Source organism: Corvus kubaryi, unplaced genomic scaffold, assembly GCF_017639235.1.
Source record: "Corvus kubaryi isolate FWS band 111438036 unplaced genomic scaffold, C.kubaryi_AGA036_p1.0 37334, whole genome shotgun sequence".
NCBI lineage: Eukaryota > Metazoa > Chordata > Aves > Passeriformes > Corvidae > Corvus > Corvus kubaryi.
Window position 1 is genome coordinate 20,200,113 of NW_024581108.1, and position 25,798 is coordinate 20,225,910.

At 39.4% G+C, this 25,798-nt stretch overlaps 1 protein-coding gene across 4 annotated transcripts in view; it reads left to right on the forward strand.

Moving 5' to 3' along the window:
• Positions 1-25,798, forward strand: part of OSBPL9 (oxysterol binding protein like 9) — a 57,236-nt gene that overhangs the window by 23,774 nt on the left and 7,664 nt on the right. For 2 of the 4 annotated variants that reach the window (XR_006016505.1, XM_042030678.1), the window contains exons 4-12: positions 602-678; positions 9,958-10,053; positions 11,804-11,851; positions 16,494-16,523; positions 17,351-17,401; positions 21,540-21,578; positions 24,222-24,315; positions 24,787-24,888; positions 25,334-25,493. Coding sequence is in view for 3 of the 4 variants with exons in the window: in XM_042030678.1 (XP_041886612.1) it covers positions 602-678; positions 9,958-10,053; positions 11,804-11,851; positions 16,494-16,523; positions 17,351-17,401; positions 21,540-21,578; positions 24,222-24,315; positions 24,787-24,888; positions 25,334-25,493 (697 nt within the window). In the remaining variant the exon portion in view is untranslated. Of the gene's footprint in view, positions 1-601; positions 679-2,959; positions 3,048-9,957; positions 10,054-11,803; positions 11,852-16,493; positions 16,524-17,350; positions 17,402-21,539; positions 21,579-24,221; positions 24,316-24,786; positions 24,889-25,333; positions 25,494-25,798 lie in introns of those variants that run through there. The other 2 variants (XM_042030681.1, XM_042030679.1) reach the window with 2 other exon arrangements.

The window sequence follows — 25,798 nt, forward strand, 5'->3', positions numbered from 1 at the left end:
GAATCCTCTCTTTTTTCTTTACCTGGAGTCCACTGGCTCTGCTCCTTTGTTTTTTAAGCACTCCTAGAGCACAGCAAGGAACTCTCTCAGACTAGTGAAGTAAAAAGGTGGCATGTCTGTACTGGGGTAGGGGGGAAAGAAAGCAGTTGTAGAGTAGGATTTTCTTTGGTTTAATGTTTGTTGCATATTTAAGATTATTCTCTGTGCTTCATTATTCACACCGACGACCTGTTAGGGGTGTTTGTCCTGTATTATGAATCCATAGCTGAAAGTTACTATGTCCACACTGAAGCAGAATTTATTACAGGTTGTTTATTTTCTTGTAAATAAGAAAATTTTAAAATTACTTAATGAATTAAGTGAGGAATGTCTGTGCAAACTTCTCTTTGCATGTGTTCCCCTAAAGCTGGACAAGGGACAGAGCTGTAACCACAGAAGAAGAAACAGGATATTAAGACAACTGGAATCATGTGCTTGGTGATTTAACAAAGACAGGATGGGTAATTTCCATATTTAGTGTGGACATCAGATCTGTTTGCCTATGTCTTTTAGTATGCAAGACTGCATGAAATTTAACAATATCTTTTGAATAATTTTTCAGCTCGAGATGCAGATGAGAGGGAGAAGTGGATCCATGCTTTAGAGGACACCATCCTCCGCCATACCCTCCAACTTCAGGCAGGTTTCACTTTCAGTTTTCACTTGTTTTACTTTTTATTTTCAATGCAATGAAATACAATGTCATGACTACTAATATCCAACACATCCTGTATAATATCTGACTGTTCTATAGCCTATATTGGATATAGGAAAACGTCAGTTTAGGTTCAAGTCTGTCACATTTTTCTTGTCCTACCGTAATGAAAAGTCAAAATGAGACTTTCTTTTATTAACTCATATTTATAAGATATATATAGTTATCATTAACTCATATTTGTTTATAATGTATATTTATTGCAAAGTTCTGGATTTATTTTTGTACATTTAGTATGGATTTTGGTTGGGTATTTTTGTTGTTGCTTTTTGTTTAAAACTAGGAGTTAGTCCTTTTTGGGCCAAGCCTCTTGTGTGCTTGTATGCCACCTAACTTGGAAATGAAAATTAACAGCAGCATTGAACCTCTTTCTGGATGACAGAAATGGTAAATAGCTTGTGTTTGAATCCACTGTGTAAGCTGGATATCGGTGGTTTTCTGGTACTAAGGACAGATGGTTAGATTGAGGATGATTCTTAGCTTTAGTTACCTAGTCCCAGAAGTTGGATTCTGCCATCCTTGTGGGTCACTTCCAGCTCAGGATATTCTGTGGTTCTATGATCTAAGATCAGTTTCTGGTGATACTCTAGAGCTGGACATGTTTATAAGACTTGCTAAACATTTTTTTTTGACCTGGAGAGAAACCCAAACTCTCATGAAAGGGATCTGGTTTGTACCATAGAAGTGTGTGGTGACAGTGTAGGAATCTTAAAGCAGGTCTTCATTATTTGTGTTGAATAAAGGTTTGGTTGTGCTTTTGTAATATGGCGAGAGAATTAGGTGTCTTAACATTTGACTCAGTGTGAAGAAAGATAGACTAAAATCTCTATTATCACATGAAGAGAAGATTATAAAGACTGATCTAGATGACATTTGCCCAGTCTGAAGAGTTAGAACAAACCTGAATTTGCCCCATCCAACTTTAGGCACTTGTACTATCTCAGTCAATTTACCTGTTAGACAATGTGTTTCAACCTCTTTTGATCTATTAAGGACCACTACAAATTTACTAGAGAATAGCAGATCCCTGGATAAAAATTCCCATTTGACAATCAGCTTTGTATCCTTCCTAATGTGTCATGGGGATGTTAAAAGTAATCTCTCCATCTGGACACAGTAGCTGACCAGGGGTTGAAGAACCTCGCTCTGCAGTGGATGTGAGGAGACAGGGATTATCTAGGGAACATTTTGTGGATATAGAAGGGCTGAGCTCCCTCCCAAGGGATGCCTCTTTCCCCATCCTCAGCTTAGGAAGTGAATGGGTTACATGAGTGGTCCTATTTAGGGTCTGAAATGAAGTAAAAGGAGTCTGTGCTGTTTTCTCCACCTGGAAGACTTTTTATGGTTTTGGAGATACAGAGTACAGGAATGAAACACTAGATGATACACCGGTTTTATCAAAATGTACATTTCCATGCTCTCTAGAAATTGTGAGTGTAGTTTTATTGGCAGAAATAGATTCCATGATAGCAGCTAATAATGGAACTGTCTCCCATTACATAACGGTTCACAGTTTTGGAGTTTTTCAAACGAGTAAGGCATATGTCGACAAAAAAAAAATAGCCCAAGGTAGTAATTTATCTAGTAATGTTTGAGGGAATAACGAAAAAACCAGAATTGGGTATTAAGAAACATACCCTCCATCCTTGTAAATATGTTCACCATTGAATGTAATACTTTGTGGGCCACTCCTGTGTGCTCACCACTCATTTTCAAGAACCTTCTTCAGTGTGTGGGTCATGTAACCTTTTCGCTTCTGGCCCTTGTGTGTGGAATCCGTGGAGTAGTATTCGCTTACACCCCCATTCAGAAACTGCCACGGTTTGCCATGGGAGCTGCTGAGCCGACACTGATTTAAGAATGAAACGCGACTGCACCTCCTTGCCAAACCTCTTTTTTTCGTGCCTTAGGAAGAGTGGTCTCCATTCTGTTCACCCTCACCGGTGGGACGTGCGGGCGGAACGAACAGGGGCTGAAGTTTCGGGAGATGCTCGCAGAGCTGAGCGCGGGGTAAATCCTGGCAGAAACATCCCCGCGCCTCCATGGCCGGGCAGGCCCTGCTGGGCTTCCCTCCTCCCTCCCCCGCCGCGGCTCTCCGGGGCCGGGCCGCCCCCGCGCCAATCTCCGGCCGCCTTGTTCGTGACGCGCTCGGCGGGGCCGCGGCCGGGGGTCCTGCCCTTCCCATCCCGCCCCTTCCCGCCCCGCTGGAGGCGGCGCTGCCGGGGCCCGGCGGGCGGGCAGCCAGCCCCGCGCCTCCGCTCCGCTCCGCTCGCAGCACCGAGGGATGGCCGGTGTGAGTACGGGGCGGGAGGGGCGGGGGGGCCTCCGGTCGGGGCTGCGGGTGTCCCTCGGGGCAGCCCCGGGCGCCTCCCGGGCGGGCAGCGAGCCCTGCCCTTGGCGGCCGAGCGGCGCTGGCGCTGCCCCGCCCCGCCCGGGCACCGCGGGCACGGAGCCCCCGGGGTGGCTCCGGGCAGCAGCGAGTGCCGCCAGGTGCCGTGTGCCCGCAGGGATGCTGCCGTCCGGATGCACAAACACGCCTTGGCTTCAATAGCCTTTGAAAAAAACGGCGCTTCATGCACTTGATCTTCTTTCGCTTTCTTTTCCTTTGGACAAAACAGTCAGACGGGTTCTTCGTGGGATTATTGGCTCAGCGGGATGGCAGGGTCTGAGTGCCGCGGCAGAGATTATTTTCTGTAAAGGCATTTTCTGAGGTTCTTAGTTTCTGTCGCAAATGAAACACGTGGCTGACAGTCACAACCTTTAGGCATCTGGTTTTGTCCAAAATATTTTATCTTTTCAGAGTCTTTTTTTCATATTTCCATGCTGCTTTCAGTCTGCCTGTTCTGGTACAGGAGTGTTCAAGTTTGAAAGTCAGACTCAAAGTTGACTTCACTGTATCAAACACTCATCCGTGCTTTGAGAAACTGTACCAAACCCCAGGTGGTTCGTGTGTTGTGTGAACCAAATCAGGAAGGATTACGAGTTAATGCGAGGTGGAGAGGTGAAGTGGTGTCTGTGTGTTCTCTAGTCTGATTAATCTTCCTAGTTTTATTTTTGCCTAAATGTTCTACTGTGTTGTCCTTCAGTATTTGTAATGGAAATGTTTTTGAAACACGGAATAAAACACACTTCTGACCCCCTCCCTCCAAGCCTCAGATGAGCTGCAGTCAAGGAACTGAGTCATAAATACACATAATGTGTAAAGGGACCCAAACTGTCCAGAGGGCTGACAATTAGTAATGTCATATCCAAAGGGAACAACAATAGGGAGGAAATGTTTCAGACACACTTGAAGCCTGCTTTGTTTGAATTTTGAAACTGAAGTGTGTTGTTCTGCTTGCTGTGTTTTTGTATGCACTTGTATTAAAGCTATTGCTAAAAATAAGCATAGTTGTTCTAGTATTAACTTTGTCTATGGAAAAGTCATTGAACAGATGGTGTGATACTACTGGAAATGTCATTCTGAACCCCCAGCATTTTTCCCCTTATCCCCCCCAAGTTGTTACTGTTGTGGCATTAGCAGGCCTGTTGCTTTGCAGTGGCAGCACATGGATTGCCTCATACCAGCAGGACCTAAGGGGGAGGGTATGCATGGGGTGAAGGCATATTGTGGCTAAAGTTTCTTGTTTATGTAGGGAGATAAGTTATCTCACATTTTCTCTAGTTCCTCAGCAGCGTCTTATGTCAACCAGCAGTCCACTCAGACAGGACATGCTTCTAATTGTCTGCTTTCCTTGCTGCCTGTCAAGTACACCCTAGCAGCACCCTAGTGCTACAAGTACTTTTGGGCAGTGGAATTTGGCTCTGGAATTGTCTCATGCGTTATAATGGATAGCTCATGTCTTTTAGGACCACAGTAACACAATAACTTTCTTATTTGATCTACACTAAACTATTTCAGCCTCTGAAAGGAGTCTATAGAGACAAAACAACTGAAATTACAAAGTCCAAAGGTGGGCCATTTCTAACCACCATAAAAGTGAAAGGAATTAAGTAAAACTTAATTGCTTTGCAGGTTGATAATTCCATAGTTGAAGCAAGATGTTTACTTCCTAAGTTGCAAACTATAAGAAAACTTGATTCTAAGGCTTTGTGCTGGCTGCTGTGAAGAGTGATAAAATGGCTTAAACACTGAGCTACACCACGACTTCACCAACATGTGGGAGTTGGTGCTGCTGCTGGAAGCAGTCCTGTCTCACTTCTAGCAAAAAGGAAGAGGCAGTGTGGCAAGAAAGGTAGAATTTGGAACTTAAAATTGCTTTTCTTGCTGCTCTGAGTTTATTTTTAATGATGAGTTTCCACATTGAGTTGTTTATGTGACAAGGTAAATGTTTATGCTGACTCAGAAGAAAGAGCAGAGTAAAAGCAAGAGTAAACAGCAGGGGAGCTATTTGTTTCTGGTTCATTTATGCTGGTGCAAAGTGTTTATGAAATGTTGATAGTAGCAGTTCACTTAGTGTCACATTAACCAGGATTTCTTCTGACCTTTCTAAAGCTGCAAGCAAGAACACAAGGTGGAGTAAAACTTTGCTTATATGTTAATTATATTACACTCTCAAGTATATTATGTCAATAATACTACTGGCTTCTCGGTGCTCTTCTAGTGTGAGTCAAGAATGCTTGCATAAAACTAAACCCAGGCTCTTTTAGATTAAGAGTATATCCAGTATAGATGTGTTTCAAGTGCTGGTGGAAGGGCATAGGGTTGGCAGCCATGCTGCTCTTTTCAGACTTTGCTAACAAAATAACCAGGATAGTGGCTGAGTACCCTAGAACATGTGCTTTATCTACACTGATTATAGATTATAAGGTAAAGGAATGGGACTCTAGTGTATACTTCGTATTTGTGAGGCTTCAAAATTGTAACCTGTGCTTTAAAGACAGAAATTTCTATCAGTGTGTAAATACTTCTGTTTTCTGAACTGTTTTCCTAGAAGATCTGGTAATACCTGCAGCCACACAATCTTTGCTAAGCATTATGTGTTTTGAAAAGTAGAACTTCCCCCCCCCCCCCCCCCCCCATAAGAATTGCAATATTCTGACTGTTTGGAAGGCTTGTATGCTTTCCAGAACCCATATATTTGTTTCCAAACACATTCGGAGCCTTAAATATTGCATAAAAATCTAGAAGAGGAAAAAAAAATAGAGTTGTTTTTGCCACTAAAGTGCCCTTGTTTAGTGGCTTACAAGTCGATTTCTTGTTTTTCTTCAGTTTTTTATAAGTGATACTTACAGGCAATGTCCAGCTTGTCAAAATCAAGCATGATATAGGCAGGGAATCTGTTTCTGATGAGATGTCGTGGATGAAAGGAAAACTTTCTTATTCACTCCTTCAAACTAACTTACACAGGAATTTTTGTTGGATTTGGAATCCTAATTAGATGAAGAATGTAGCAGAAGTGTCTTCAAAAAGATAAAAAAGTCTGCTCTGTACAGCTTTCTGTCTTCCTCCCCCAGGAAAGCTATTATTGTAATGCTTTTATTTGAGAAATATATTTGAATTTTTCTGGTATGCTCCTTCTAAGGATGATGCAAGCTTTTCATCCCATCTGAGTTTGAAAGAACTGGTTTCAATTGGGCTGAATTATTTCTCAGCATGGACAAGTTTTGAATACAAATGCTTTAGAGATATGTGTGACTTCTAATTTGGAGGACAAGGAAACAACATGTAAACTCCCTTGGTCCTAGCGGCTCTGTAGTGAGAATAAGGCTCATAATATGTATTTTTAATTGGGTTATGTTTTGTTGTTGCCCTCCTGTTTACCTCCTCCAAAAAAAAGGGTTGTGTGTGAAGGGAGTAATTTTGCAGGACTGTTAGGATGAGAGTTGTTTACTCAACTCCAGACCAGCATGGAAAACCATCCTGTCTGGTCATTCCACCTCACTGAAGATCATGCAGATCCCACTGGGACACCTCAGAGTGGTCAGTGCTGCTGGGCCCTGCCTCCTCCTGCAAACACTGGCATTGAGATGTGCCCTGTGGTATCTGGCCCTTAAGCTTTGGATGTGTCCTGAAGGGGAGGAACATTCCAGAAGTTGTGGGAGGGAGGGAGGATGAGGGAAAGAATGCTGTGGTACCTTTTTCTCTTTTCCCTAGAGTTCTTATCAGTACGGTTTTCTTGGTGGGGAACAGTCAGACATCAAACAACTTATTTTGACACCAAACTTCTTGACTTGGGAGGTGGTGGGCAGACTAAAATTTTTTTAATTACTTGCTTCTGCAGCTATTTCGTCTGTTAATTCTTTTAAATTTACTTGAACACAGAGTCATTATTTGAGGTTAATTAAGTGTACTTACAAATAGATGTAGTTACTCAATGGAAAAACAAGTTCATACTACTTCAGACAGGTACTGACAGTAAGATAGAGTCATTGTATTTCTGTAGATCAGAAATAGTCTGGATTCCTGTTCTAATCCAGCTGAGTTTTGAACTCTGCCCTCCAAGGGTGGAAGTGCAACAATATCTGCAGGCAACCTGTTTTGTCAGTCTGTGAACAGGTGAGCAGCATATTTTACAAGTTCCTCATAAACGGAGGAAGAGAAAGGGTCCCCATTTTACCTTTACTGTGGCTTTGAGTGACCAGAAAATCAAGAAATAAACATTTGTTATGCAAATCTGCTTCATATATCTGCTCTTTCCAAATTACTGCTGTGTTTGAAATACTGATTGATTTTGCTATTTATGCAGGCTGGTTTTTTTCTGTGGTATTGCTCAAGTTCTTCACTTCTCCAAGTATCTTTTGGTTTTCAATTCTAAACTATATGAGAACTTAAAATTATTAACCTAATATCACATAACACAGACTAATAAATTTGCTGAGAAGGTTATCAAATTTCTTCTTAGTAACCCCAGAGCAAACTGGCGATGTGCTGCAGCTTTAAGTAGCTGTGCTTTGCAAAATTATTCTTATGTTTCATCTCTGTGCTATGTTCAGCTTGACATTATACCTGGTTTTATGGCTTTCTCTTTACATTGATTGAAGTTTTAATTTTCTAATAGAACTTTTTAGGTTACAGTTCTCACTCTGTGTTTTGTGTGGGTGTCTGCTCAGTTGTAACACTGAATGTTTTGATCAGCTTTTCCCTTAGTTCTAAGAGCCTGAAATTTAAGAATGGCATTTTATCTTTAAGCCACCACTAAAAATGCCAGATAGTTACATACTAGTAGTCATGGAGTGAGGACTGAAGTAAAAATTAGCATTTTGATGCAGCTTACAGGTAACATGCACTGTAAACTATATTTCTGTATAGTATCTTCAGCAGAAATTTCCTGTATAGTTCACGTGGTTTGGTATATGAAACCTGACCTCTAGAATTCTTAACTGAGCTTGCAGGACCATTTGCTGAACTGATGGAGTTGGCTGGTAGCTGAACTGACAATTCCATTTTCAACAAGGAAATAGAATACTAATATTACATGACTTCACATGTAGTTTCGGTGTAATTTAAACTAGTTTGAGGGAGTATCAAAAGTTGCTTGGTTGAGAGCACTCTCCCTTCTGCCTATTAGTTTTTTTGATAAATTGTTACACTCAGTGCTTTTTATATTTATTTTTTGTCATAGTCAGAAAAATGCTTTTTTTCTTGTCTTCTTCTCCCTGCTTCTTTCAAAACACTATTTCTAAATTTGTCTGGTGTTGACTGTCTAATACAGGGCGAAGTATCTTCTTTTAATACTGATTTACAAACTCATCTGTATGGATAGATTTACTCCTGTAGGGCTGTTGTCAAGATCTGCATACCCATCTGTAGCAAATGAGTAAAGAGTAATATTTTCTGCAGTCGGTGGATGGGTTTATGTTTTAGGCTGTGTGTGATACTGTGCAAGTCATTCCACTACTGCACACAAGTGTTCACACCTCTAAAGAGCCATCAATGAAACTCTTAATGTGATGGCCTGTTATCATACCAAAATAAGAGAAACTGTCTGTTCTGGCAGAGCAGACAATGCCAAAGAAAATGGTACACTAATGTGGAATTTTACAAGTACAGGTTGCCTATCTTCCCCCACGTGAAATGTTTTTCCCCACTGGTTGATTTTTACATGCTCAGACTCCTGAGATCCTCAGCAGTTAAAACAGCAGTTGATGGTTTCATGAGAGCTTGAAGTTGTCCTGTTTGAGATCAATGTGAATACAGGTGAAAATATTGAGGCTGGTAGCAAAGTTGTCACTGCTGTGATGTTCTCAGGATTATGTTTCTGTTATAACTGATGTTTGCTTCTTTGTCCTTCATGGGTTTTTCCTCCTATATATGTTTATCTTACAGTGTACAATTTTTTCAAACAGGGCATGCTTCAGTGTTTGTTTCACAGTTCCATTTGCATTAAAGGTATTATATAAATAAAACCTTTAATGTGTTTACATAGCATATGTGCATGAAGGCAGAAGTAATCAAGAATCCTCTCTTTTCTTTCCTCCAATTAAAGATGTGGTATCCCAGGGGGAGTTCTTTTGGGTCTTTAAGTCAGTGGTGTATCACTTTAAAGATAGGAATTATGTTATATGCTGAAGTGTGCTCTGAGTGTTGTATTATTAGGAGAAACAAGTTTCTAAGCAAGGAAATATAAAGTAATCATTCTCATAGCACTGATACTTTGTCCGTGGTGGTGTGTGTGAAACAAAATGTCAAAATTCAGATACAGTGACAAGGATACACATCATTGTAGCTGTAAAGGAACTGTGTCAACCAGGACCAATAATTTTGAACTTTTCAGTTCGAAGGTATTTAAGACAGGATTTAGCAGTTCTTAGCTAGGGAGCTGGGAGTTGAGCAATACTGTCTGAAATGTGAAAAGTGCAGTTATCCAATTGGGTATGGTTTGGGCTTCCCTAGCTGAAATGTAAGCATATGGAATCACAAGACGGTCTTCAGAAAAATGTGAATTCTCCTTTATATTTTATAAAAAAACTTTAATCAGTGTAATTAAAGAGACTTTGTTCAATCATAAGTAATGAAATACTCTGGTGTGTGATGATTATACCCCCTCTGAAAATGTGGAGCAATTTACTGTTACTGATTTAGCTGCAAATAGAAGCCAAATGTGTTCAGCTGTGTGCCTGTGTTTGCACGTGGCAGGATGAGAGGCAAGGCAGCATTTTCTCAGTCAGATGGCAGGCAAAACCATATTGTTATTATGGGGTTTTTTCTTCTCTGAAACATTAATTAAATATTTGATTTTGATTTGTTTACTTATTTTTAGGGTGTGGATTCAGGATTTGTTCCCAGTGTTCATGATTTTGACAAGAAACTTACTGAGGCTGATGCTTACTTACAGATCTTGATAGACCAGTTGAAGGTATGGTAACTAAATACTGCATTTACTGTGTTGGGGGTCTGTTTGTCAGGCTGGATTTCAAGGCCAGGTTGAAAGGAAGCTCAACAAAGAGAGTCAGTCAAGATGAAAATGCTTTTCTCTTACGATTGTTAGAATGGAGTTAAAATTAGAATAGCTCAAACAGATTGATATAAAATGGTTTGCAATGGCTGAAAGATTCTGTTTTATACAAAACCTTTATGGAAATGGCAAGGTTAAATAAGTTAAGTTTCATTTCAAAACGTAATTATATCACTGTGTTGCTCATAGCATTTTAGGATCTATCTTGAGAAGATTTTGTCAAGTGATGTATAATTACACTTGCAAACAGTTTCAGAGTTTGTTGCAGTGGTGGTAGATAATCCATGCTTTGTCCTTGAGTGAAAACATTCTGTAGGAATGTGGTAGAATACAGCCCTTTAAACTTTGTATTTTAAGAGTAGATGGGAATGCAAGGAACAGTGAGGTCGTATCTCTCAGTACTCACCTTATTGAGAAAAACACGTTTTGCTGCTGCTTAGGACACTTTTTTCCCCCATGACTCAGCAGGTTAAAATTACTTTTAAATTGCTTCAGTTCTGCTGGGTTGGAGTTTTTCCCCTGATATAATGTGCAGGTATTGCACGTGATATATTCAGCAAAAATTTGGTTGGAGGGTAGGGTGGAGAGGGGGATGAGCACAACAGCAAAAATGAAGGTAGCCAGAGGAGATGCAAACAAAATGCAGAGCTGCCCTGCAAAGACTTGGTCAGGAGCTGTCTTTGTCTGCCACTCTGGAGCCATCACTTCACTGACAGAAGGTATTTAAATCTTTACACCTTCTAATTGTTATTTCAGGCCAGCTGGGGGGAGGGGAATAGAAATTAATTAATGATGAAAGATGAGTCAGTTTGAGAATGGGCAGAGACTAAGATCACAGTCTTTTTTTAGAACTAGAAATCACCCCTCAAGGGAAAGGGAACACATGAGTAGGTTTGAGGGAGGCAGTTGAGTGAAGAACTGCAGCTCACTTCCTAAAAATTACATCCTCTTCTCTGAGCAAAAAGGGGGATGTGACAAACTTTTAACATTATCTGTAATCTTTTCTCTTCCTTGAACAACTTCTTGGTTGTGTGTGCACTTTAGGGTGCCCTCAGAGGCCTCTGTTAACTCTTTCAGCTCAGCTTGTGTTAAATGCATGTGCAAACTTTTCAGTGAGGGTTTGTTTCACTTTGCTTTGTTGCATCTCATATCCCACTTTTAAGAAAATAAACATAAATTAATGCTAGGAAGTCATATCTTCCAAAAAATATGCTTACAAATCTTACATGATTTGAATCATGTACCTGAATCAAGGTACCTGGAAGGGTTGGTGAGGGTTGAGGCTCATTTGGTTAAATGCCCCAAAGGTTTTTGCTGAAACAGAAGAAAGGAAGCTGGAGGTGTTCTGATGAGTTCGCTTGTGTTACTTAACTTCTCCTTTTTGTTCAAATTATGGTAGAACCATGCCAAGCTGAGCTGTGAGATTTGATCTCTTACAGGATGGGATGATGTGAGAAATTAGTTACAAATTTGTTATATCACAAATGCTGTAAAGAAATCTCAGGCCAAAACTGCTTTGGATCCTACTACCAGGGTTGTATGACTTTAATACTTATTAAATCTTTTTGGTTTTAAAATGTTGGTGGTTTTGTCTGATTTTATGTGGAAAAATAACACTTTCAGTATTTTCACAAGTATCTCTTTCTTTTAGCTCTTTGATGAAAAACTCCAGAACTGCAAAGATGATGAACAGAGAAAAGCAAGTACATTTTTTCTTAAAAATTGCCTGTTTGTCAGATGGTTTTGTGCTGTTGTCTATAGAAATACAAAGTACACATTTATTGAGTTGTCAAAATCACTTGAAGCAATTTGAGTAACTGATAACATTTGTGTTGTGACTAAGTTGCAAACAAAAATTTTGCTAATACTGGGTGTGATAACATTAAAAAAGTTTCAGTCTGTCAGAAATAATTGCTCCTCTGCTATCCAACAGTTGAAATAATTTTAACTTAAATTTGCTACTTTTTAATCTTTAACAAGGATGAGTTGGTGGGAATTACAAAGCTATTCTGAAGGAAAAAAAATAAATACTCCTAATCGTGTATTTCACATAATCAGTCTGCATCCTGTGTAAGTCTGTGGCACATTGGAAATCTGAGAATACCACAATTCATTCACCTGAAGTGAGGGTGCCAGAAATGTAGTAGTGGGGAGCACTGCTCTTTTAGCAAGGGTGTAGTTCACTTAAGTGCTGTGTATTCTTTGCATCCCCTCCTGTTCCATTCCAAAGTCTGCTTTGTAGGTCTGAGTTCAAGCACTGTTCAAGAAAGGCTGGCACATACCTTGGTGCTATGGGTTTGGCATTAAGTGTCATGCTGGCTTCATGTATTAATTTGTGTGTGTGGAGGAAGGATTTAACAATTCCTTATGAAAGGTTTATTACAGAGGAGTTGCTTTTTTTCAGCAAATGCAGTAATTTCAATATCATAAAGTAGTGGTGTGTTTCATCCTGGTTCCCTCCCTCAGTGTCTCTTGTGAGAAATAAGTGTTCTCTTGGTGTTTGGTTCCTGTTTTGAAAACTGTTTGATGCTTTCTGTGATTAATTTACTTCTTTATAATGGTTGTGAACTTTCAAGTGTTATTCATCTTGCCTGATGTGTTAGGTGGTGTCTTGGGGAGCTCTTTCTCATGTACAGGCTTTTTAAAGGACTTTGAAGTACATCTCTCTGTGTGTTTAATCTGTAGACAACTGACCATAACAGTAAGGTCTAAGGATTTTGTATTTCTCCTTCAGTGTGTCTTACTGGGAAGAGTTGTCCTTCAATTTTGACCTCCCTCCAGATGCTACTTTGCAGATCAGGCAGTACTTTGCTTTTTTCCTGTGGCAGTGCTCCTAATCCATAGAGATTTTCCACATGTTGTGCTGACTTCTTTATTTATCTCTGCAAGGTATCTGTGGTACAGATGGATTGACTTTATAGAGAAAGGAGGAGGCTCATTCAGAAGAGGTCGGCTTCCTCTGGTTTTAAATCTTGATGAGGGTTGCTATTACAGATTCCATTTATTCTCTATTAAAAATGAAAGAGGCTTGACAAAGCACTCTTTTGATCACACCTCTTCCTGTACTGAGAGGTTTTTTGATATGGTATTTAGCAGTTTTCCTATTTGTTTATGGAAGTATGGTTCAGCTATCAGGTTATGAGCTGAGTGTAATCTGCAGGATACTTCCATCAAACCCATAGTTCTTTCCTCCAAGCAAACCAGTTTGGGATATTTAAGTTTTAAGTGCTTCCCAACCAGCTGAGTGCTGTTCTGCAACTGTTTATGGCCAGGGATTTCAAACCCAAGCTGTTGTTTTTGCAAATTCACAGAGCATTGGATGAGCTGGCTTTTAGTTACAGAATATTAGGTCTTTTGAAGATGATGGCATAGGATATAGGTATTCTGAGATGCCTCAAGGTCTCCTGGATATCTTCCTTCTGAAGCGTGGTAGTCTCTTGAACTTGGATGGAGACAGAGCAGATGTAGATTTGATGAAAATACAGGGATTTTCATCAGTTCCCTGTGCTGCATTGCTATTTCTAGCAGAAGTGCAGCTAGCAGGATATGGTGGGATCATGCACAAGCAGCAGTGCTGCCAGTTCTGCTGAATCTTCTGGTGGGGTACAGTGTTTGTATCTGAAGGAAAGGAGGGGGTGTCATCTGTGGGTACTGGTGTTTCAAGGTGAAGACAAGATAGGACCTTGCTTTCTTACAGTGTGAACGATTTTACTGGTGAGAACTCCAGGAAAGCTATTCTGTTTAGTTTTGTGTAGTTAACTTGATCACACATCAGGGAAAGTAAAACTGAGGCACTCAAAGGCATCAGAACAGCAAAGAGGTGCATATTTGCAGGCTGGAACAAAGCTGACAATTCTTAACAGGATTTGGGAGGGAAGTGTAGCCTGCTTAAGCTGTTTGGTTCAAAACAAGCGCTTTTTGTGAAGTAAATCCAAGGCTGAGCACACAGATTTGGGTTGCACCTTACAGATTTGAACCATGAGTCAGCTACCCCTACATGCCTCTGCTGCCTCTCTCTGCTGGATAAGCTGATCCCTCTGTAGTCACATGATTGTTGAATGAGGCAAAAATCATGTTGGATGAGATAAAATTAGCTTTCTTAGTGATTTCCTAAAAATTTAGATGTCAAGGAGATGCAATGAGCAGCAAACAGAGGGAGTAGTTTCAGCAGCAGCCTGCAGTTTGATTAGATTATATATAGGAAATTGCATTCTGCAGTTGTAAATCTGCATTCTGCAAATGTAAATCTGCAGGAAATTGATGTTTCAGATGAAAAATATGTGTATTCATTACCTAAAACTAGGGGAACTGTCTAACTAAAATTTTATCTTCATCAGTTTTCAAAGACTAGGGATGTTGAAAAGAGACAATTATGATAAGTGCTAGTAGTAAATGGTATTTGATTTTTTTATTTAATTGGTAACATGTTTTATCTTCAACACACTTGCTTATGGTTTTCCTTACAATTTTGTAGTGTCTAAATTATCAAATTTGTGTGTGCTGTCTTCTTGCAAGGTGGTCACAGAGCACAAATGTGATGGAAAATACTGGATCAATGCAAAATGTTACTGCTTAATTTGGCCAGCTCACAAAGGATTCAATTCCATAGAGGAAAAAACTATGATTGTATAATTTGTGGAAAGGCCTTAGAAATCTGCTTGCCCTGAGGTTTTTTCCCTCTTGGATCTTCCATGTGATCTTTGACAAAATTACCCTTTTGTCTGTACCTGTGTGTAAGAATAACAATGTCTTAGTGTCCTGGTTGGAAAATTACAGATGGGCGGGGAGAAACCAACATCACTGAATTGCATCACATGGCCTGAGATCGCTTTCTTATTTTCAGCAAAGGTGATGTCACTGAAGGAACTGAGATCTCAGTTTATTTGGTTTGTAAATATAACATGTTGGGGAAAAAAATGGGTAAAGAATGATCAAAGCTGCTGATGACTGCTTCCAGTTGGCTGTAAAGCCTCGAGACTGCATGATTTCCTTCATCTGCATCATCTTTCATCTGACAAGATTTGTGTGTTTGGGTACATTGCCTATTCTTATTTTGGTGCTAAAAGGCTCAAAACTTCTATGCTGTCATATTTAAAATGCTTTCTTCGATATGTGCTGATAAAATTTAGACTGGAAGTATCGTAGAGATGTGAAAAACAAAGCCAAGGATTTTTTAGCTGTTGGCATGTTTCTCTGGTAGCAACAGGAGTAAATATAACATAACTTCATGATATAACACCCCTCATATGATACATCCTAAATAAACATGGTCCAGTCTTTCCAGTAGGAAAGGCTGAGTCTGGGTTCTGTTTGGCCAGCTCTTGCCAATTAATCCTGAAGAAAATGTACAGCATCCTCTGAGTAGTATCTAGAGCACAACTGAAAATCTTCCCCCAGGAATTGCCTGAGAGGCTGTCACTGCATTTCTTTTCTTTTTAATCCACAAATTGGGACTGTTCATTCCTGTAGATTTATAGCTGCATGTTCCTCTCTTACAGTGTAAGCTTTGGCTTGCAATGCCTGGTGGGGGAAAAGGATCCTTTACACACTTTGATTATTCAAGAATCAAGAAGATTGTTACTCAAGTCACATGAGACGCTCAAATTAATCAAAACAAAGAGGTCCTGTAATTGCATTCGTAGAGGTTCAGTGCTGAGTCCAGTTTAGTGATTTTGCCTTCTGCAAACAGAGCCAAGGACATCAACAGGAAGCATCTGCTCCTGAACCAGGTCACGCTGATGTGGAACATGGCATGCAGATGCCTTTTGCATGCCTGAGGTGCAGTTCCACACAGGAAATCTTTATGAACCAGTGTTTCTAGATAAAATTAAGTAGGCAGATTTCCAGATGCACTTTTACTGGAGGCATAGAAAGAGCAAGAGCATGTGTGCACTGTTACTTTCTGTGATTTGTTTTAAACTGTGCTTAACTGCAAATATTTATTGTACTTGAATGATGGTCATTTCATGTAACAGTGTTGAAATGTGCCAGCATTCAGTGCAGTTTATAAGGATACAAAGTGAACTTAGGATCTCCATGCTGCATTTCATTTTTGTTGATGTTATGCAAAAATGAAGTACAGATTTTAATGGGTAGGTATGTATAATGTCACTGTTTAGAAATTCCTAACTTTGTCATCTTTAAGCTTTAATTATCAGTTTGACTTCAGTCTTGTCTTGAAAATTGTCTACATATGGAAATAGTCTTTCACATGTTGGTTAAGGACTTTTCTCCCTCTCCCAATTTCAAATTAAAATACTGTGTTTATACAGTATTTAGGTCAAACCAGATGCTGGAAATTTAGTCTTTAACCACACTATTCTGATTTTTTTTTTTTACAGAAAATTGAAGGTCTCAAAGAAACAACTAGTGTAAGTTTCTTCAATTTTTATATCTATTATATAAAGATTCTGAAATTCACCTTATTTTCTTGGGAAAGTTTTCAAAGCCTTTTTACAGAAAAATGGGAATCCATATTAGGTCCAACATCGTGATGGCAGAAGCAGCCTGGTTCTGGTGCTGTGTTCAGGTTTCTGTCTAGCACCTTGGAATCATGGAATAGTTGAGGCTGGAAGGGGCCTCTGAAGATCTGAGCCCCATTCTTGGAGCACCATCAGCTGGAACAGGTTGCTCAGGACCAAATCTAGTTTGGGCTTTCAGTAACTCCAAGGCTGGAGGCTCTACAGCTTCTCTGGACAACCTCTTCCAGTGTTTGATCATCCATAAAAGAATAAAAGGTGTTTTCTTCTGTTCCCAATGATTTTCCTGTGTTTCTGTTTGTGGCCATTGCTTGTTCTGTCACTGGGCACCACTGAGAAGAGTCTTGCTCTCTCTTCTCCTGCCTTCCCAGTCAGATATTGATGTCCCTTGATAAGGTCTCCCTGAGCCTTTTCCTCCCCAGATTCAAGCAGCCCAGCTCCCTCAGCCTCTCTTGCCATGACAATTTACCTGCCTGCAGCACTGGGAGTTTGGAGCTGAACTCCATTTCACCCTGACTGCCTGGCTTGTGTGTGGCTTTGGAAACTTCAGTTTGCTGCTGCTGTGCCTTCATCTCTGGGGAAAAAAAGGGGAAGGGAAAGTAGGGGTTCTACAGAAGTGAGTGTCCATTTAATTCACATCCAATATTCTGTATAACTAATAAGTACAAAATATTAAGGGATAGTAATACAATTTTTTTCTGATATTTTTCTTTTCCTAGAGCATGGTAGAATCAATAAAACACTGCATTGTGTTGCTACAGATTGCTAAGGTAAGTACACAGTAAAGTATTCTGAATTTTAATGATACAGTATTAATCTAATTTAAACCTAAAAGTGCCTTCTATATGAGCCAGGAACAAGAAGACATTATAAGTTGATTTATGCTATTACTTTAATGAAGTTTCTGAAATACTGAGTTCTGTAGCAGGCAGTCCTGTTAATGCTCATGGTAACAGTCATGTTGGTTCAAGTTTTCTTTCAGGTAAACTTTCTTTTGCAGAGTTTGCTATTAGGCTAAAGAAGAACTTAGACAAATGTCAGGGTGCCAGAACAGAAACTTAACAAAACTCTTCTTTCTGCTTCATTTGAGAGTGTGGCTAACAAGTAAAAAGGAGAGAAACATGATGTTAGTAACTGAACTGGTTTGGCAAGGTCTGTCCCAGTCTGAAGTTCAGGATGATGCTGGAACTTCCTGAAGTTAGACTTGTATTGGGAATGCAGTGTGGGTAATGCAGCTAAGCTTTTCACCCACGTTTCATTAGATTTTAGAATTTGGGGAGTTTTGGATTTACTTTTTGTCAAGTTCTGCCCTTACAGGTTTAGCATTCTATATTTAGGATATAGATATGTTAATTATGAACTGCTGATTTATATCTTGTGACCAAAGTGGAGGAAGGTGGTATTTTGCAAAGAAATAAAGGTATTTTCAGAATTTCAGGCTGATCTAATCAGAATACATTCTGATTTATCCAGAAATAAACCTGGGCTCTTCAATTATTTTTTTTTCTGTGATCTAGATCAACTATTTTTTGTAGCTTTTGAATGCAATATTGCTGTTTGTCTTCATTTTAGATGCCAGATATGTTGTACAGAATTTTGAGTGCAGTGAAAATTGAAGTATTTAGAATCTTACAGGATCAGAAGTAGTTCACTAAAAGGATCAGTGCATGTTTTGTGAAATTCAGGTTTCATATCTATTACTTAAGAATTCTGAAGAAAACGTTTATTAATTAGCAGGTTTGTACAAAACCAGAACTTCTTTACAAGTAGTAGGGTTGAAACATTGAAATAGTTTTCTGCCACATGAATTTGGAGCTAGAACAGTCTTTATTTAACATGCAGTGATGCTACTTCAATCCTTCACTATAGTGCCAGCAAGAAAAGCCTTGTCAGTATTTATTTTGTTGTTTTAGTCCTGGGTATATTTAGAGGTGTTTTAGTACAGTGAAGTCAGTAGATACTATATGCCATTTTTTAGGGACTTGATGGAGTCAATTGTAGATAGATTAGATGGCAATATACTGATTTTCTTAGCTATATGTGATTTGCTATATTGAGGAGGCTTGTTAGAGAAACTGTGCAAGGAATTCCTAGCTCACTTTTTCTTAATTGCTGTATAAATGTATTTAATAGTTCTTATTTTCACAGAACTTTAATTCCTATGAAATTTTAGTGTTTTTAAAAAGCTCTGCTATGTAATTAGCATATGTGAAATTGCAGAATTATAATCTGCTTTTTCAGGCTGTTGATCGGAGCTGATAATAGGTGGCTGAGTCATCTTTCTTGTTTCTGTTGACTGTCAAATCCTGTTTCTGCTCTGTGTGAGTTTATTGGGAGTTAGGCAAACGTGACCACTTACCTTATGCTGATGTAAAGTGTATTTTTGAAGTTCTTTAGGTGGTTGGCTTATAATGGACAAAACTGGTAGTGGCAGATGTAGTCATTTAGATCAGGTTCAGTACTTTACTGTACTGACTTTCATGTGAATGTGAAGGTAGGTGGAATATGAGTCCCTCAAAGGTGCTAACACTTGCTTTTTGTTGCACTAAATCAGACCTTGAAGTCCTTCTTTCAGTACCACTAAATATTAACCAATGTACATAGATGAGCTTACCTACTAAGGAGTGGGGTTTTATTGTTTGACTTTTTGCTAAACCATATCTAAAGCTCTTTTGGAGCTGTTGAGGACAAGGTGGGTTAAAGGGGTGCCTTATGCACAGCTAATTGGAAGATGTTGATCTACATTAGTGAAAAAAAATTTTCCACTACTTTAATGACCTATTTTTCTGCTTCTTCTCTTCACCTTCTTTCTCTCTCAGGCAACTGTAGTTGTTGACTGCAAGGGAATTCTGTCATGATTCCCCCCCCACCTTTTCTATAAACTGTGTTGGTATCCTGATTTCCTACTGCTGTCAAAAATTTTTGATATGGGGGGGTTGGAGTTTTTTTTCACAGTTCTGCAAATTGCTTATGTATGATGCAATCTCTGTGTAAAAATGTGTCATGCCTGACTGTAGCTTTGTGCTCTTCAGTAGAGAACCTTTTAAGATTCTGCAAGTTTTTTTCCCAAGGCTGTAGGGCAAGTGTGGCTGCTGACTGACACTGCTGAGAATAAATCATCTTAACACCACCCTGCACCCCGTTTTTACTTCTACAGTGCCTTTCTGATTAGGAGACAGACTTGCCAATCTGTGTACCTTGGCAGTGTTACCATTTCACTACATACTTAGAACTTTCTGTTTCCAACACAACAGCCGTTTCTTATGTGGATTATTTTGGAACATTGAAGCAAACCTGTGTTTTTGGTTGTTTGAGTTTTGTTTTGTTTTCTTTTTTTAATTGTGTGTTAAGTTGTTCTGTTTCATGGATTCTTACCTGTCTTAGTATTTGGAGAGTTAAATTTTCATTACACTTGCTGGTAAATCAAGTGTGTAATTATGCCACTCGTACTGAGGTGACCCATGACATTTTCAAAATAATGTAGTAAATACCAGCTAAACAGGAATATGTTATAATACATACACTGCTTATCAAAAAGCAGTCAAAATAAACAAAGTGGGATGGGCACGTGGAGCATTTGGCCTGTGTTGTTCCCTTTGAGTGTGTGGCACTTGAAGATGTCCAGCTTTGCTGATGTGTGTGATATAAAGTACATGTAATGGTCCACCAGTGATGTGTAAACCTTATTATATATGTGTTATGAAGTAGCTTTTATAATTTAGATACTTAGTTTGGCATCTTTCCCTTCTCTTTTTCACTCCATTTCCAGCAGTCTTGCCTGCCCAGTTGTGTGGAATTTCTGCTTTCCTTACATTAAGGTGCAGCTAGTGCGTTACTGAGGTGCCATAGCAAGTATCAGTACTCATGCAGCATCTTTGTGGTTTATTTCTTGGCTCTTAGAGATGATGGACACAACATGGGGGGTTTATGTGCTGGGAGAAAAATGATGAATTTTGTAAATTTGCAACACAGTGGAACTTGTTGCCCTTGGTGTTCTTTTTATCACGGAAAGCCAGGCTTCAAAAATGTCAACGGGCAGACATGAAATTTGGACAGCCTATTGCCAACTGTATAAGCTAAGGAAGGATGTATTAAGTATCAAAACATAAATATGTGCCAACTTTCTTAGTACTACTTACTGCCTTTTTTTTTTTTTTTAATTCCTTTAAAATGTAACTGGAAATCCAGGGAAATACTCTGCAGACAAGTCTTAAGGTTCACACCAGGCAAGGCTATGGATTGATGTACTGATTAACTTTGCAGCAGAAGGGAAGAGATTTGACTTAGTGTTCAGTAAAATTTATACTGTTGCTGTACATTAAAACTGTGCTGGCTGTAGATTGGCATTAACTGGTCTGCTGCTCATGTCATTTTCCCTGAGGACAGATGTTTTCCATACATTGCCTGCTCTCACATATGGTTCTAGGGGAAAAAACCTCAAAATCTGAGATAGTAAATAATTGAAAAGCATTTTAAAATCTAGTGGATGCCAAAAAGCAAAAAATTAAAACCTTTCAACTTACTTTAACTTCTGCCTTTCTTGTGTGTTAATCACAGAAATTGAGAACTTCATCTTTCAGGGACTTACAGGAGCTGCAGAGCATATTTTGGGGAGCTCTTAAGTATTTGGGAAGCACCCATATTGTAAACCATAATTGTACTCTGCAGTGCAGAAAGGATATTTTTAAAACTCATGTGGACAGGCCCTCAGAAAATTCTGAGCTTCAGAGGTGCAGTGAGTGTGTGGAATTGTGTCTTCCAAGTTTAGTTACTGTATCACGTGATGAGGAACGTTTTATGGCTGAAAATGTAAACATTCCTGAGGGAAACTCACTGATCTTGCTTAGCACAGAACTGATAAGTCATGCAAGATTGTTATGTTGATATTTTTAACATTTTTTCCTTAAGGACCAAAATAATGAGGAGAAACACGCAGATGGACTTATAGTAAGTTTAAATCTAATCTTTATCTCCTTTTAATTCTGCAGACCATGTGAACAGAGACCTGAATTTCCACTCACTTTGCAACATGCTTCTTCCTTTCTCTAATTTACTGCTTCCAGTGTCTTGTTAAAATTCCTGTTGAGTCCTTAGCTCCTGAGGTTGGCTAACACCCTTGTCTTTAGAAAATAGCGTGGTCAGTTTTGTATGGAGTGTCCTGAACAGCAGTGTTGTGACTGAACACATAGATAAAAATCTGCCATGTGAACAGATGAAAGGGAAATGACTGGGGTAGAAATAGTTTTGTGTTCCATCTGAAGTATCTTTGTGTAGGAAATAGATCTGCTCTCCGTGTGCTTCAAGTAGTTTGTCTTTTCTACAGTGCTGCTCCTTTGATGCAGAGTTGTGTTATGTCTGTCTAAGCAATGTTTCTTCTTTAATGGAACTTCTGCATTTTTAATGTAACTTCTGTCGTTTTCAGTTTTGGTCACATGTGATTTCTCTTTCTTTGTTCTTTTTTTGTCACTTGAGTACATTTCAGATACTTTTAATAGGAGATTGGTCTCAGTAAAAACTCTAAAAATCCTAATGTGTTTTCATTAGAGCTGACAGTAATTCCCTGGCCTTAGTTGTCTTCCCACTAGAAACAGCTTTAGCAGTAGGATTTTCTGGTGTGAACCTTGGAGTAAAGATGCACATGCATATTTCAGTTTCATGCTTATCATAAATAAGGTGAATTATTACGTGCCCTGCAGATGTCACATAGTTCAGGTCTTAGTATGAGGGAGCAGGTTCTGTGATATCCCCTGGAAAAGAGAAGTTGTGCAGGTAGACACTTCCACAGGCACAGGCGACCTGCACATTTGGTCTGCAACTCAGAAATTTCACAGAGATACTGCAGCTTAATATAGTCTGAATTTGATTAGCCACTGATCTCATTATCTGTGGGCTGGCTTAGACCGGGGAGGAAAAAGTATTTCTGTAAGAAAATATTAACCATGGATCAGTGATTGTAAAGTCTGAAATTGTGATGCTGTAGAGGTCAACATCAGCTTGGGCTAAAGGTCAGGATTTCACTTTAACCTTAGGCAAAAATATGATCAGTGTTTGCTGCCATGGTGGGATGAGTCTTGTTTCTGCATGATTGTTACTAAATTGTTATTAAACTCAGAGTAGGAGACTTTCAGGTCTGCCTTCATCTGTTTCTAGCCCATGAAGGCATCCTTCACAATATCCAACAAAAAACTCCAGTTCTTGTTGCACTATGGAGAATTGTTTAAGGATGAGGTTACAATCCTGCATACAAATTCAGAGTTACTTCTTTCTTTCCTTTATCACACCAGTTCTGTATCAGGTGGATTATTAGTTTCCCTAAAAAATAAAGACGACATATATAGCAATAGCATCCTATATATCATATGACCATCTTGGGTTTTAAGTCTTAACTCTTAAGATGGGATCATAATTTTAAGCTGTGAACTCTGTGGGACAGGGGCCTTCCTGTGTTGAATGCATATTCGACAAGTAGGTGGAGTAATGGGTAAGGGGCATTGGCTTTATGCTGGACTGCAGTGGAGTAAGAGCACATGTACTGGATTATTTTTATATTGGTTAGTAACACCAATGAAAATGTAGAAAGCTACTTTTATGCCTGATTTAATGGGCTTTTTTTTAGTGATAGGGAATAATAGTTCTGTTTTCAGTTAAATAAATTCTGTGCTATAAAAAAAAGAATAGAACTCTTCACTGATTTTTAGAGTCATACAGTGTCCTGAGTTGAAAGGGATCCAGAAGGATCATGTTGTTCCAATTCCTGCACAAGACAGCCCCAAAAATCACACTATGTGTCTAAGAGCATTGTCCAAACATCCAAATGTAGGATAAAGTTCAGAATTTCAGGTAACCAGAAAAGGAGGCAAGAAAGAAATCTGCTGTTTGTAGGAAAATGGGAGGAAGGTTAAAATGAGCCTGTTTCCCTGAGTCTGAATGCAAATAGAAATTAATGGGCTCAAAGTAGAGGAAAACAGTTGTAGACACTTCCTTTAAATACTGCCCTAAAAAAAAGGGTAGGGATGAACATACTGACTGCATTTCTGAGCAAACTGAGCAAAGATTTTCTTGGTTCTGACTGATCAAGGGGTTTAAATTGCAAGATGTTTGGAAAAGGGTTTTATGCTCTAAGCATCTAAGCATCTAAGCATGATGATTCTTGTTTTGATTTATGGGTTGATCTGCTGTGGTCTGGACAAATCAATTTTTGAAAAAAAAAAAAATTTTGAAAATACAGATTACCTATCCTAATTTTGGCCAGATAATTTGCATCTAACTTTCTGCTCTTTGCATGCAATATTAATTAATGGACATTGGAAGGCATACTAGAAGCTAGAGCCTGAAATAAGAATTCTTTATAGGACGCTTCAAATCTGCAGCAAATTCAGCTTAGTGTGCAGTCTGTGTAAAGAATTAAAATATTACCACTTTGAAAGTATTTCTCATGTCCTCAACTGTCAATTTGTGTTTTACTTCCTCTCTCAGGAATTCGCTCTCTTGCATTTGGGCATTTCTTGTGCTCACAATGTTCTTGCTATCTGTACTTTATTTTATTTTAATTGAGGAAAAAAAAAAAGTGCTTTTCCTTCTCTTTCCTAGAGCACCATAAACCCTGTGGACGCCGTGTATCAGCCCAGTCCCTTGGAGCCATCGGGAATCAGCGTGATGCCTTCCCAAGCCGTCACACTTCCAGGTAGGCTAGGAAACAGCCACGAGCTGAGCAGTAACTGCAGTGCAGTGGAGAGGGGACAGGCTCTGTGTCACACAGGACAGGGGCACAGTGCATTCAGTGCTGCACACTCAGCTCAGAGGGGCTGAGGAAGGGCAGGAGCGGGAGGCATGGAGCATCCTCAACAATCTGCCCCTGGTTCTGGGGATAAGCTGATGTCTTTTACTTCCTCTCTGTTACTGGCTTGCATTTCTAGCACTCTCTTTAAAAATGAAACTATAATTTTCAGAAAAGGCAAATGCTTTCTAGCTAAACAACTGCATTTTTTTTTAAATGCCATCTTTGCTAAATAATAAGTGCTAGGTAAAAGTGATGGCTACACGTTTTTCTGTCTGAATGGTTTTTATAGAAAGTGGTTTAATTTTTGGAGGTGACGTTAAATAATGTGGAATCTTCTTTTGAATTTTGGGGTTAACATATCAAAATATCCCCTAGAACCTGCTCAGTTGTGCAAGTCAGAGCAGCGACCCTCCTCTTTGCCAGTGGGACCTGTAGTAGCATCGCTTGGAAATCAGACTCCTACACCAAATAGTACAGGTACAGTTCTGGGTAACTCTTACTGAAATACAAGAAACCCTGTAATTAGTTAAGATAACAGTGTATTGGCATACATCTTGCGTTAAATCAGCACCAATTTCAGTGTTTGGTTAAAATCAGTTATGCTGCTCTTTCTCCCCACTATGTATACACAATATGTACGAGTGTTACCAGCTTCCCTTCATGTCTCCAGCATTGCAAACTTGCAGTAACTGGGGAAGAGATGTCCTTAAACTTTACTGGTGTTCTGTGCTCTTGATTTTCCTTGTGACCTTCCTTTTGTTATCTGTTAAACTCAGTGTGAACCTGCCTAATCATTGCTTTTAATTTTGTGAATTCCTCTTCTGAGTTTACATCAGTCTTTATTGATTTGAACAATTCTCACTGTAAGTAGATTTTGAAAGAATTTGTTTTTATTGAGTCTGTAATTTTTCATACACCGCAGGGAGTGGGCAATCAGCACCTAGCAGCAGTCTCACCTCTCCAAGCCATGTCAACCTGTCTCCAAATACAGTCCCAGATTTTTCTTACTCCAGCAGTGAGGATGAGTTCTATGATGCTGATGAATTCTACCAGAGCAGTTCTTCCCCAAAGCGATGTATGGAGTAAGTAGCTGACAGTGTGCAGTGTGTGCTGAATGCAGTTTGTATCTACAAGAGCATGGCTTGTCTGCTTGCAGAAATTGGTTAAAAAAAGGTGGAGGAGGCAAAAAAGCCACTTTGTGTAACAGAGTGAGATTACCCCTGCCCTCAGCCACAGACAGCTGTCTGCGAGGGAGGCTGTTTCTTCCTCTGCTCCTTCCCATTCCATCAGGTATATGTTGACAAACTGTTAATATAAACCAAACTTTGGAAGCCCCCAGCTCAGAGCTGTAATCTGAGACCATGGTGCATTTCATGTGCATTTGCTG